Source organism: Dryobates pubescens, chromosome 2, assembly GCF_014839835.1.
Source record: "Dryobates pubescens isolate bDryPub1 chromosome 2, bDryPub1.pri, whole genome shotgun sequence".
Taxonomy (NCBI): Eukaryota; Metazoa; Chordata; class Aves; order Piciformes; family Picidae; genus Dryobates; species Dryobates pubescens.
The window spans coordinates 42342407-42354890 of NC_071613.1; the positions used below are offsets into that span (position 1 = coordinate 42342407).

Consider the following 12484-nt stretch of genomic DNA (forward strand, 5'->3'; position numbering starts at 1 on the left):
AACACCCAGTGTTTGGATGACTTTGAAGGCTGATCTATGCAAAATCTTTCCATATTTTTTTAAAACAATCCAGAATGACTGATAATATTTCTACTCAAGGAAGCCTAATAGAAGAAAGTGCTAAAAATGCAACCTAAATAACAGCTTGTGCATTATATTCATGAAATACACTGTTGGAGCACTGCCAGCAGATGGTTGCTGGATTTAATTCTACTGAGCATCCCAGTTGCAGGAAAAAGCAAACTGAAAAATAATGGTGTTTAATTGGAATAATTGAAATTACTTCAGAAGAGTACCTCAGCCACCTTGTAAACAATTTTACTCCTTTTTCTTATTTGCACTCCCCACTTACTTGAGCTCTCCTTCTGTATGTGAGTGCTCTTGCAGCTTTTGTGCACTTACTTTTTCAGATTAAATTGTTAGCTTTGTTTACAAATTTACTTAAAATGGTTTCTTCTTGTGTGTTGATTACCTTTGTATTCTGGATAAAAACATCCAGAGTCGTAGAATTGAGGAGCTGCTGGTTTCCTCCTTCATAGTCATGGGATACTTAACAAGCTTCTGAACAGCCTATGTCTCTGTTATGTGTAGTTGAAGATGTATATTATCTTTTCAGTTTATTTATTGGTAGGACACACATACAACATTGATAGCATCATAATGGCACATACTAAATGCCATTTTCTCAGGTGGTCTGCATATATTGCCCTAATTATTGAAGATTAAAGTCAAAGTGAATTAAAATCTAAATGCAGCTATAATGACTTCAGAGGCACAATGTGGAGGATCTTAAATTCAGGTGCTAAATCAGAATAGCTAGAGTATGACATGAGTCTCGATCAGAATCCTAGCAGTCAGTGATGTGCTTTCACTTTAAAATTCCTATTAAGTCAGAATTTATTGTGTCATGAATTAAAATGATAAGTAAAGGCTACTTGCCCTTGCTGATGATGACTAAAATGAGTATGTTAGAAAATGTGGATTTGAACAGGCAAAATACTTATCTTTTTTTCTGCTTTAAATAAATGATTTAGAGTTAACTTTATTTGCCAAAGAGCGTGTTCAGTCGGAGCATTCATACCTCACTTTGTTACAGCTGTCTATGATGTTGTGGAAGAGAAGCTGGAGAGCGAGCCTGACTTCCAGTACATCCCTGAGAAATCTCCACTTGATGGTGTCCATCAAGACGATAATGCTCTGAGGGAGTCCATGATTCAGCTAGCAGAGGGGCTTATCACTGGAACTGTTTTGGCTCAATTTGATGTAAGTACTGTGTCATTTGTAGCTGTGTGCAAGTTCCAAGTCTTTGGGGATAGTAATTAAATTAAGCAGAGCAGATTTCAGTTACATTTCAGAGTCAGCATCTTTTAGCAAAACAATTGTCGTCTTGTCTTAAAAGAACAAAAAAATCCTGTCTTGTACATACTACTTTATGGCAGAGAATAGTCCTAGTATTAGTTTTGAGTATTGGTTGTTATATATAGCGTTATTGATTACATAGAAGTTTTTGTGGTCATCAAGGACCTATGCTGATAAAATGCTTTCATAGAGATGAAGGCTGAAATATGTATACTAAAATATGTTCTATACTGAGACCTTCACTCCATATCCAAGTTACTGTAGAAGTGGAGTGACATTGTATTGACAACCTCAGTGAGGGAAGGTAAAATTACCAACAGGGAAAAACACAACCTTAATCTTAAGGGCCTAATCATGAGAGTTAATGTAATAACGCCTTTTATAAATACTTGAACTTTTCATGACCTCTTTTAAAAGGACAGTGCACTTCCTGTGGGGTCCTAAGATGCTGATAGCTTTAGTGTTTCTTTAGCACTTACTTGTGCCTTGATGATATTCCATCATTAATGCATGAGATCAAATAACTTGAAGCAGTAAGTTTGTAAAATAGCAGTGTGAATTCTGTGAATTTCCCACCAAATAAAAGCTTAGCATTATGTATTACAACATTTATTTGTAATATACAAGGTATTCTTTAGGAACTTTGGTAAAACTTACTTGAAACAAAAGATTTTCTCCAAGTGAGTTTAAAAGCCTCCTTAACTTAGCTTGTCAGACTCCAAAACAGGTTCAGTGTTTAGAAGTTTTCAAAGTGCTGTTTATTAAATCTGGATCATTTTACTGATACTGTTTTACAGCACAACAGTTATTGCAGAGCACGGCTAAGGCACGAGAGGGCAGGAACCTCTTGAAGGAGAGTTTTTGCAGGAAAAGTGCAAGGTAGACTGGAATTTTCTCCACAATTACTGAAATACAGAAGGATATCTAGGGAATAATTTTTTAAAAAAAATTAAAAACTTAGAAACCAAACAACTGCATTGTAGGTAAATGCCTGTACATAATGCAGACTGCTTATTCCAAATCACAGGATAGAATGTCAGTATCAGTCAATTCCCTTAGCAGTACACAATAATGACTTTTCTCTGGATCAGTGTTCTTTATGGAAGCTTGAAATTCTACATTCAGTTTCTTTAAACTGTGATGACATGATTATTTTCAGTGATTCCTCAGCATAATAAATTTATATTGCTTTCTTTTGAAAAAGCATTTTCCATGTGTGTTGAAGCTACTGTTGCTCAGTGGTTTATGTTCTAAAGAGTACCTCTAGGCAAAAAATATACTAATAGGTCTTTTGTGTCTGTTACCATTTGACCATTGGTTTTATCTTGTAGCAATTGTACAGGAAAAAGCCTGGAATGACAATGTCTTGTGCCAGATTACCTCAAAACATTTCCAAAAATAGATACAGAGACATTTCGCCTTGTAAGTATGTGTGTTCGTGCATGTGTGTTCTAAAGGCATTTCGCTATGGTTAGTAAAGAGGTAACATCTTTAATTATTTTTTTTTTCAGATGATGCTACACGGGTTATTTTAAAAAGTAATGAAGATTACATCAATGCAAATTACATCAATGTGAGTGGTACAGTTGAATCAAAAGAGTGCCTGATATGAAGTCATTTTGCAGTTTTTCAGTGGAGAGGTTGATTGAAAAATTGGAACGTTTTCATAAATCTAGTACAGAGCACAATGGCTGATAAACCTGTAGACAAGTGGTTTGAAACTTACTGTAGATATACTTTTTATGGCTAATGATTCTTGGCAGGTGGGTTTTTTCCTTTTCAAAAGAAACCAAGAAAAAAACAAAACAAAACAAACACTTGGAAAAGCAAGCCCTCTACCAGAGGAATTTTTTCTTCTTTTCTATTTACTCGTACGACGGTTGTGTTGAACATCAGTAACATTTGACCTAGCAGCACTTTCCTTTACATCTTTTAAAAACTTCTCTTTTTTCCCCCAATTATTAGTTTTCTCCCACTGTCAGTAGCAACAAATTTTCAGCTACTTACTTTTCTGTTTGTGATCAAACCCCAGAGGTTAAATTTATTCCAAGATCAGTACTTTAAATCTAGCATCAGAAATGCACAGAACAGGAAATGTTTGCAGTTGAATTATTTGCCAATCACTCATCTATCATTTCTGGGTTTGACCATCATTAATCTTGATTATGGCACCTACATAACTGTCAGTTAATATGTGAAGTTTACTTGGATCTTTGTAATAATTTTGCAAATGGAACACTTTGAAGAATTTTATCTGTGCCAATCAATACTGCTAATTTAGAATAAATAGATTTAATGTAGTGGATACTTTTTTAATCTGTTAGTTACTCAACACTAAATGTCTCATGCCTAACTTATATTTGCTGTAAGAATTAAAATAATGACTTTGTCTTCTCTTAGATGGAAATCCCTTCTTCCACAATAATAAACCAGTACATTGCTTGTCAAGGTCCATTACCGAACACTTGTCCTGATTTTTGGCAGATGACTTGGGAACAAGGCTCATCTATGGTTGTAATGTTAACAACTCAAGTTGAAAGAGGCAGAGTAAGTAAAAGATTTCCTTAAATACTGTTAGCATAATCTTCTTAAAAAAAATCTGTTGATCTGTTGGTCACTATCCTATGAAAGATAAGAGGAATATACTATAATAATGTGACTAGGAATAATGGTTTTACACTAATAGAGGGGAGAGTTAGCCTAGATCAAAGGAATAAGGAATAAATTCTTTACTATTAGGATGGTGAGATACTTGAATAGGTTGCCGAGAGAGGTAGTAGGTGCCTCATCCCTGGAAACTTTCAAGGTCAGGTTGGACACAGTTCTAATCCAGTTGAAGATGTCCCCCTGATTGTTGCAGGGGAGTTGGACATGATGACCTTCAAAGATCCCTTCCAACCCGAACTATTCTGTGATTCTAGGACTATTTTTGCATAAGGGTGCTGCACTCCTAGTACTGTTGCAGTAATGACTCTTAAATTTTAAACCTTCTGATACTCTTGGCATAGCTAACATTTAGACTTTGTTCACTTCTGGAATATGTTGGAAGTCTTCATGTATTTCTTAAAATATTTTAGGCCCTTTTTTTTTTTTTGAGTCTTTATTGTAAAGTAAAAAGCAACTAGAATTTCCTACAATGACTTTTTTCTCTTTGCATGAAGGTACTCAAAGAAGTTTCATGAGATTTTCTGTGTTACTTCTTTGATATGTAGAGAGATTAATATTTTTAAGACAGCCTAGAACAGCTCTTTGTAGTGTTAAGATCCCATGACTGGGTGACTATCTCAAAGAAAGTCCTTGATAAGCTTGAAATCTGAAATGTTTTATAAAATATTCCTTTGTGGCTATAAACATTTGTTTAATTATATGAAAGAATCATTGTTCCCTAAGTCATTTCCATACAAAAACATGTAAAAATACCATACTAGTAATGAAGTAATTTAGAGTTACTAATGATGTTGTAAAAGGCCTTGGGTGTATTTTTTAGTTTGTTTAGATTTGGGTTTGGTTTTTTAAGCTACAGTTTCCTCTCTTACTGTGCAACTTTGTCCTTTGGATACAGGCAAAACAATCAAATCTGGCCATACCACATAATAACTAGAGTTACTGGGTTTGTAGTCTGGAGCATTCACAGTTGCACTGACTGGTTGAGTGTGTGGACACAAATAACAATAATTTAGTGGAATAATAGTTTAGTGGAATTTCTCCACATTCAGTATTTCTTGTTGAAGGTGAATTTGTAGTATGTTGTGGGTGTGCTGATCAACTCAGGCTGCAGTGCCACTGTCTGAATATATTCTTACTTTTTGTAACCATATATTTGATGGAAGGTCAGGCATCTAAATACAATTAAAATAATTGAAGGGGAGTTGCAGGATTTTAAAACCATTTTTCAGTGACTCAGTATTAGCATGATGCTGCCTGCTCCCAAACAAAGATCATTAGAGGGAATTTCAGTACAAGTGCCTTTTTTTTTTCCTTTGCAGATCTGCTACGAACAGACTTGCAATAGCAGTTCTCTAAGGTTCCCCCACCCCTTCAATAATGATATTTGTGGAGTTCTTTGGAGAGCTGCTTAATAACGAAATAAAAGGACTTATCTGTCTTATACCCATAGGCAGACTCCCTGCTCTAAAGCTGATCATGAGGCTACTGACATCACTATCCCACTGCATGCCGGGATGTCTCAGTGGAGCAGGAAGTCTGCAAATCTGGCTGCTCTTAAAGAATCGCCAGGTGGGTTGGAAAAACAAAAGTACACTTGAGCTGAAATGACCTCTGTAATTAGGCACTTATGCAATTTCTCTGAAAATCTTAGTGTTTGAAGCTTCCATTCACATTTGATGACTTCATCCAAGAGTCTTTTGAAGTCCACCATCTGCATCTCCTAATTCCTGCATTAGTTTAGCAACCTTTTTGTTGTCCCCCCACCCCCTTTTTTTTTTTTTTTAATTTCTTCTTTTCCTATATAAATGTGCTTTGAGGAGGTTCAGTTGGAGGTTGGAAATGTTTATAAAAGAGCATTTCTGTCACACAAGAGTTAAAATGGAATATTTATAGATTTACTTTCTTTAAAAGTTGTAATGAGACTTAAAGACATCCATGTTAGGTTAAGCTAACCTCAAGAGCTGGTTCATGTGTCCTCTTGAAAAGAGAACCAGGAAATCTCTGCAATGCTTTGTGTTATAAACTGTAATTAGGTAACACAGTCAGTTTGGTAAGTAAATTAATAGTGATTACAAAATGAACAAAATAGTCTGTAATGGACAAAAGTATAAGGGCCACGAGGATGATCAGAGGGCTGGAGCACCTCTCATATGAGGACAGACTGAAAGAGTTGGGGCTGTTCAGTCTGGAGAAGAGAAGGCTCCGAGGTGACCTAATTGTGGCCTTCCAGTATCTGAAGGGGGCCTACAAGAAGGCTGGGGAGGGACTTCTCAGGGTATCACGTAGTGATAGGACTAGGGAGAATGGAATGAAGCTGGAGGTGGGGAGATTCAGGCTGGATGTGAGGAGGAGGTTCTTCACCATGAGAATGGTGAAGCCCTGGAATGGGTTGTTCAGGGAGATGGTTGGGGCACCATCCCTGGAGGTGTTTAAGACCAGGCTGGATGAGGTTCTGGCCAGGCTGATCTAGTGTGGGGTGTCCCTGCCCATGGCAGGGGGATTGGAACTAGATGATCCTTGTGGTCCCTTCCAACCCTGACTGATACTATGATACTTATAATCTTTCAACAGATACTGCCAAAATTGCTGTTTGTGTTAAGTATAATAAATTCTACCCAACTCATACTGTTCTGGAACCTGTCACTGAGTCACTAAAAAAAATCCTTAGGGGAATGTTTTGTACGTGAGAGACGTTGGGATCTATCAAAGACCAAGAGACCAAATGAAAGATAAAGTGTGCCTTAAGTAATAACATGAGGATTTCAAAATACTATGATACTATGATAAGGAAAATAACAGTCTGTACATTTAAATACAGGTATCTTTTAAAATGTGTTGACCATAGGTTAAATGCCATCAGTACTGGCCAGAACCATCAGGAAGCTCATCATATGGGAATTTCCAGATTACCTGCCATTCAGAAGAAGGAAATCCTGCTTATGTCTTTCGAGAAATGACATTGACTAATCTGGAGGTAAAATCATAAAATACATTTTGAAGTATTTATCTGTGAAATCTGTGCAGTCTCGCTAAAACTTACGGAATCAGGCATTCTTGTCAACTTGATGACACAGCCACATTAATAGAACTGTTTATTTCTAGAACCCTTTATAAACTACTCATTGCTATGTACTTGTTAGTCTAAATTATACTCTTAGAATAATAACAAATCTCTCACTAGTTAAATACCACAAAGATTCAGTTTCCATAGTCACATCAATTGGTTTTAAATCACGTAAAAGATGTATTATTTGTCTTAAAAGTCTTTGCCTGGTGTCTTTCATGCCCCGGACAAAGAAAAAGAGTAATTAAAGAAGCTGAGAACCTTGTTATTGCCTTGCTGTTTTCACTATTGTAACTTAAAATCTGTTTTCAGAGAGGCAAGCAGTTCTTAATGGTTCTATCTTGGAGATACATATGAGTAGATGGAAGATAAATCCTGCTGAGAGAAAAATGAATAGGGATTGGAGACTACACATAAACAAGGACCTTCTTGAACATGAACTGCATGATTTTCAGGGCACATGCAGTTTACAGAGCACCTCCAGCCAGCATTTCAATCTCAGAAGTGTTTGGAAACGAATGTCTAGAATTTAGTTCACGTACTTGTTTCTCATTGCTTGGGTTACTATATGAGCTGCCAGTTGTAGAGAGCTGTCTTTTAGTCAATTTAGAGTTACTTTTTTTTCTCTGTGTCCTGTTGGGACAATTGTTAATTTCTTATCAGCAGTGGAACCTCAGTAAATGATCAAATGCCTGAAGTTATTTCAAGTGTGCTAACTTCTCTCCTTGGAAATTCTGCTTTTACACTGATGGGACAGCCTCTCCCCATCACTAACCAGGGGAAAATTATGCTTAGAATATTAAAGCAACTGGCAGGAGGAAGTGGAAAACAGAGTCTTTATTCATCTTATGTGTAGTACACTGGATAAAATTAAGAGGTGCATATAAAGCCAAAACAATGCTGCTGTTCACATGAGGTCTGAAAGGGAAAGCTTTTATGTCTGAAAATCCTGCCTTTCTTCTCCCTACCCTAGTTCTGTCACTTGATCTAGTAAGATAGCATCTCTCTCTATTATGTTTGTTTTGATAAAAAATTGACTACCTTCGCATACACGTAGTGTTCAGATAAATCATTGATACCCTTGAACTGCTTTCCTATTACATGGCATGTATATTTTTTTAGGTAGTTGAAAATGCAAACTTTTGTGGATTGCCTTTTTTGTTTTTAAGAACAAAAAGATAATTTTAAAATCCAGGATGCACAAAGATTAACACCAATAAAGTGCTGCCTGAAAACACTTTTGTTATGGTGGGTACAGATTGCTGTAAGTGGACTGTTGATGATGATTGGCTTGGTGTATGTCTGTTAGTGTTTTTTTTTTAAATGGGCCCTGAATTAGCCTTGAATAAAAATTCATGTTTCTGATTAGAAAGAAGAAAGCCGCCAACTAACCCAAATCCAGTATATAGCATGGCCTGACCATGGGGTTCCGGACGATTCCAGCGATTTCCTAGATTTCGTGTGTCTTGTGCGAAAAAAGAGGGCTGGCAGAGAAGAACCTGTTGTTGTTCATTGCAGGTATCCAATTGTTTCCAATTTTATTAAATCATCAAACTGAACTTACTTATCACCCACTATCTTTTCTGTGCTTTGTTGCTGAAAATCATTTGATGTTATCTGCTGTGAGGGTGGTAGGAGAACTCAATTGTTAATTCACACAATTGCTTGAAATTGTTATCACGTTTCAATAAGCAAAATGATGAGTATCTGTATGCATAGATCTGTGCAGGATTTTGTGAGTTTTGTTTGCAGCTGAAATGCTCGTGCTAGCAGTCTTTGTAATAATTCAGGGAAACAATGACTATTGTCATGGGGACTATTGCACAGAGTTCCAGGATAACTGTGTAAATAATCCGTAGCAGAAAGTGTGAGTGGTACGTGCAGCAATCAAATAAAAGACACTTCCTCTCAACTCTGCAGTCTTGACTACATATGTTGGTGCATACATTAAGGTGATGCATTTTTCTCAACAATTTACTTTTTTGTGAATTCAAATAACTTTTACCCAATTTTTTTATGCACACATGTAATGTAGGGTTTTATTTCTCTTGTGATACAGGTTTTAACAGCATTCTACATTCCTATACTAAATGTCAAATTCTTAGTCCTTTAAAATACCTAATTAGTAAACTATAAATATGCTTAATGCCATATTCATGTGAAAATGTGCTATACCAATTCTGTGAATAGAATTTGACTTGCAGAGTCCCAAATATTCTGAGCTAGGGGTGCATTGCTCCTGTTTCAGAGAGAGGATGAGAGATTTAAGGGACAAAATAAATGTAGAGATTATTTAATCTACAGGTAAACTAGACATATACTGGAGATAATGAAAGAAAGTATTTTCTCTTTTTAACAGTTTGTGTATCAGAAACAGTATTTGATGAGTTTAGCACTCTTTTCCTTTGTGTTTGTGAGGGTGAATTTTACTGATTAGGAAAACCAGTATGAGAATTCCACTGTCTTAAATGATTTTGTTCCTCAGCATCTACTATTGATGCACTTTTGGTTGATATGGCTATGAATATATAATGAAAATATCAGCCAAATACAACTTTTACAACAGAAATTGTGCAAGTCCATAGAGACACTGGAACAAACAACTTTAGAGAGTACATTTCAGTGAGGCATCAGTTTAGTTCCACACTGCTAATTTCAGTACCGGAATTTATAAGTGGGTTGGTATTTCACAGAAGAGAGGGAATATCACAGTTCAACATTATTTATTTAATTGGCCTAACTTGGTGGCTGTTAGAAGGTACAACTAAATTCCACTAGTGAGTCAAGCTGAAGGATCCCAGGGATTCCCCCATATATAGCACACACTGTTTTGAACATCTGTTCAGTATAATAGGACAAGGCATTAGTATAACAAAATGGTGAAATTTGCTTTCAGAACTAAGCCAGCAGCTTTAGTGTGGAGAGTCCAAGTAGCTAGTAGAGCAGACTTCTTTGGTACAATAGTAGTTTAAGAACAAAACCAAAGAAAGCCTCTGAGAAACTGTAAATCAACAAAAACCTTAACCAACTGGAAAGGTTTTTGTTATGTTGAACTGCTTAAACCTCTAGTTTCTAACCATGTGTTTGTGTATTTGTCTTTATTTTTACAAGTTAGTTTAGCTGAAAACTTCTAATTCTTGTTCTGGATTAGATGGTGAACCACCCATTCTATCCATGTATTGTCTCAGTGTTCTCCATCAGTGAATAATTCTTTTACCATGCTGAAGAATCCTTGACTACCTTATGCTTATATGGAAACTATCACACTGTCCATCATTGTTGTTGCCCTTAGCTGAATCTTTTGAATTTATGAGTCTTTAGTTTCTTTGACAGATACTGTTCCCATTTGGATTTGATGGAGCATGTTAATTCTATACATGTTCTAGACCTATAAAATGTTACTGTATAATTTTATATAACACAGACATTTACCTCTTGTCATGAAATTCTTACGACATCAGTGAAATATATAGTAACTTTAATGCCACCTTCTGGACAAAGATTTAAAGTAGTAGTTTGGCCATAGTTTGAAGTTATGCTTCAAAATTGGAACAATTAAATTTAAGACTTTGGAATATTTATAACTAATTTAGAAGTAAATATGTCAATCAATTAACTAAAATACTTGTTTCCAGTACTACCTCAACTGATGCAGTTGAAAGTATGGATTTGGTCCTGTATTCAAATTCATAGAAACATCGGTTCTTCTATTTCAAAAGTGCAACATGAAAAATGTGAATTTGAAACCAGTTATCAAGTTCAAGGTTAAATATTCAGTCTTTGAGGGTTGTGGGAAGGTGTATGTATATGTAATACAATGCAGATAAATCTTTAGATTTGTTTTAAGCTAGAAATGATTCATGTAAGCTCTCTTAACAATTTTGCCATTCCAAGGTGTACACCTTATAGTTCTTCCTTGTCTTGAAAAGGATTGCTACTAAATATACTTTTTCAATCTGTGCAGTATTGAATTAATAATAATAATAATAATATCATCATCCTCCAAAGGTTTCTGTTAATCATTCTGTTACTTATTCTGAAATATGAAGGTATTAATCACTTCAAGAACATAAACATGGTTTTATGCCATTAGCCCAGCATTCTAGTGACAGTCATTCCAGTTATTGTCAAAGTGACACAAAGTGCACAGTGTATGCTCAGTATCTCTGTTTTGTTATTGCCTAGATATAAGTGTGGTTTATAATACAATCTGAATAAATACTAGTTTGTAAATTCTTCTTAAGTCAATGGTTAGCTTAAGACAGTCCCTCTTGCACTGATTAGTTTTAGCTCTGTTTGGGCAGGGTGGCGACTTAACTGTGACACAGACACCATCTGTCTAACCCCTGCCCTAATACTCTGGGAATCATTAATGATCAGTCATGAGAATCCTTGAGAAGGGAAGTCTTTATGGGCAATATTCCAGATGCTTTGTTTCATTTCCAATTTGAGTGTTATTTTGTTGGTTTTGGGTTTTTTTGTTTGCTATTTTTTCCAGTGCTGGGATTGGACGGACAGGAGTTCTTATTACTATGGAGACAGCTATGTGTCTCATTGAGTGCAATCAGCCTGTTTATCCATTAGATATTGTAAGAACCATGAGAGATCAAAGAGCCATGATGATCCAAACACCTGTGAGTATCACACTTGCTGTTCTGAGTTGCAGAAGAATGATTTTCTGTACCAAATCATACTGTTAGATAGATTTTTCAGTAGAGTTGCTGTTGATCATGTTGCAGGGAGGTCACCTTTACCTAGTGCAGCAGCTTTGGCTCCAGGCAGGAATAAATTGCCAAGGCTGTTAGAAAAGGAGCAATTCTTTACATTTCCTACAAAGAGGACTTGAAAAAAGCAGTGGCTGTTTCAGTGATACCTGGTAATTAGTATCAAAACCAACTAGTTTTCAGTGATCTAAAAATTACCCAGTGGAGAAAGGAAAAGCCTAATTCCGTATGTTAAGAATGGGAGTAGTATAAAAGGTAAACACAGAAAGATACAAGACATGCAAGGAAAACCTCCAGTGATGCAATTCAGTGATTATTTTTTTTGTTGTTCCTTAGTTATAACAAAAACAAGCCTTAACTTTCCCCTGTAGTGAGTGACTTGATTAAAGGGAAATAGTCTTTTTTAAAATCAGTGTAATTCAATGCAAGATACATCAAAGTAATCTTAAGTATATTTAGTCTATAAAAAGCGACTTGCCGCCAGCATTCTTTAAGTCCTTTCTTCACATGTGATGTATCTTAAGATGGTAGGTTTTTTCCCCCCCAGAAAATTGCTGTATTCTTTTAATGTGTTATAAATGTAAAAGTTTTAGAAGCTTTTACTTTGTCAGTCAGGTGTTGCATATCTGAGAGAAGTTTGTGGTTATGTTCTAAGAAAATACCTAAAAAG

The 12484-nt window shown here is 35.8% G+C and overlaps 1 protein-coding gene across 4 annotated transcripts in view; it reads left to right on the forward strand.

The window, feature by feature from the left end:
- Positions 1 to 12484, forward strand: part of PTPN4 (protein tyrosine phosphatase non-receptor type 4) — a 115460-nt gene that overhangs the window by 98843 nt on the left and 4133 nt on the right. For 2 of the 4 annotated variants that reach the window (XM_054176073.1, XM_054176081.1), the window contains 7 exons: positions 1097 to 1263; positions 2691 to 2781; positions 2871 to 2932; positions 3760 to 3906; positions 6872 to 7000; positions 8460 to 8608; positions 11589 to 11724. In XM_054176073.1, the coding sequence (XP_054032048.1) occupies positions 1097 to 1263; positions 2691 to 2781; positions 2871 to 2932; positions 3760 to 3906; positions 6872 to 7000; positions 8460 to 8608; positions 11589 to 11724 (881 nt within the window). Of the gene's footprint in view, positions 1 to 1096; positions 1264 to 2690; positions 2782 to 2870; positions 2933 to 3759; positions 3907 to 5476; positions 5596 to 6871; positions 7001 to 8459; positions 8609 to 11588; positions 11725 to 12484 lie in introns of those variants that run through there. The other 2 variants (XR_008463003.1, XM_054176090.1) reach the window with 2 other exon arrangements.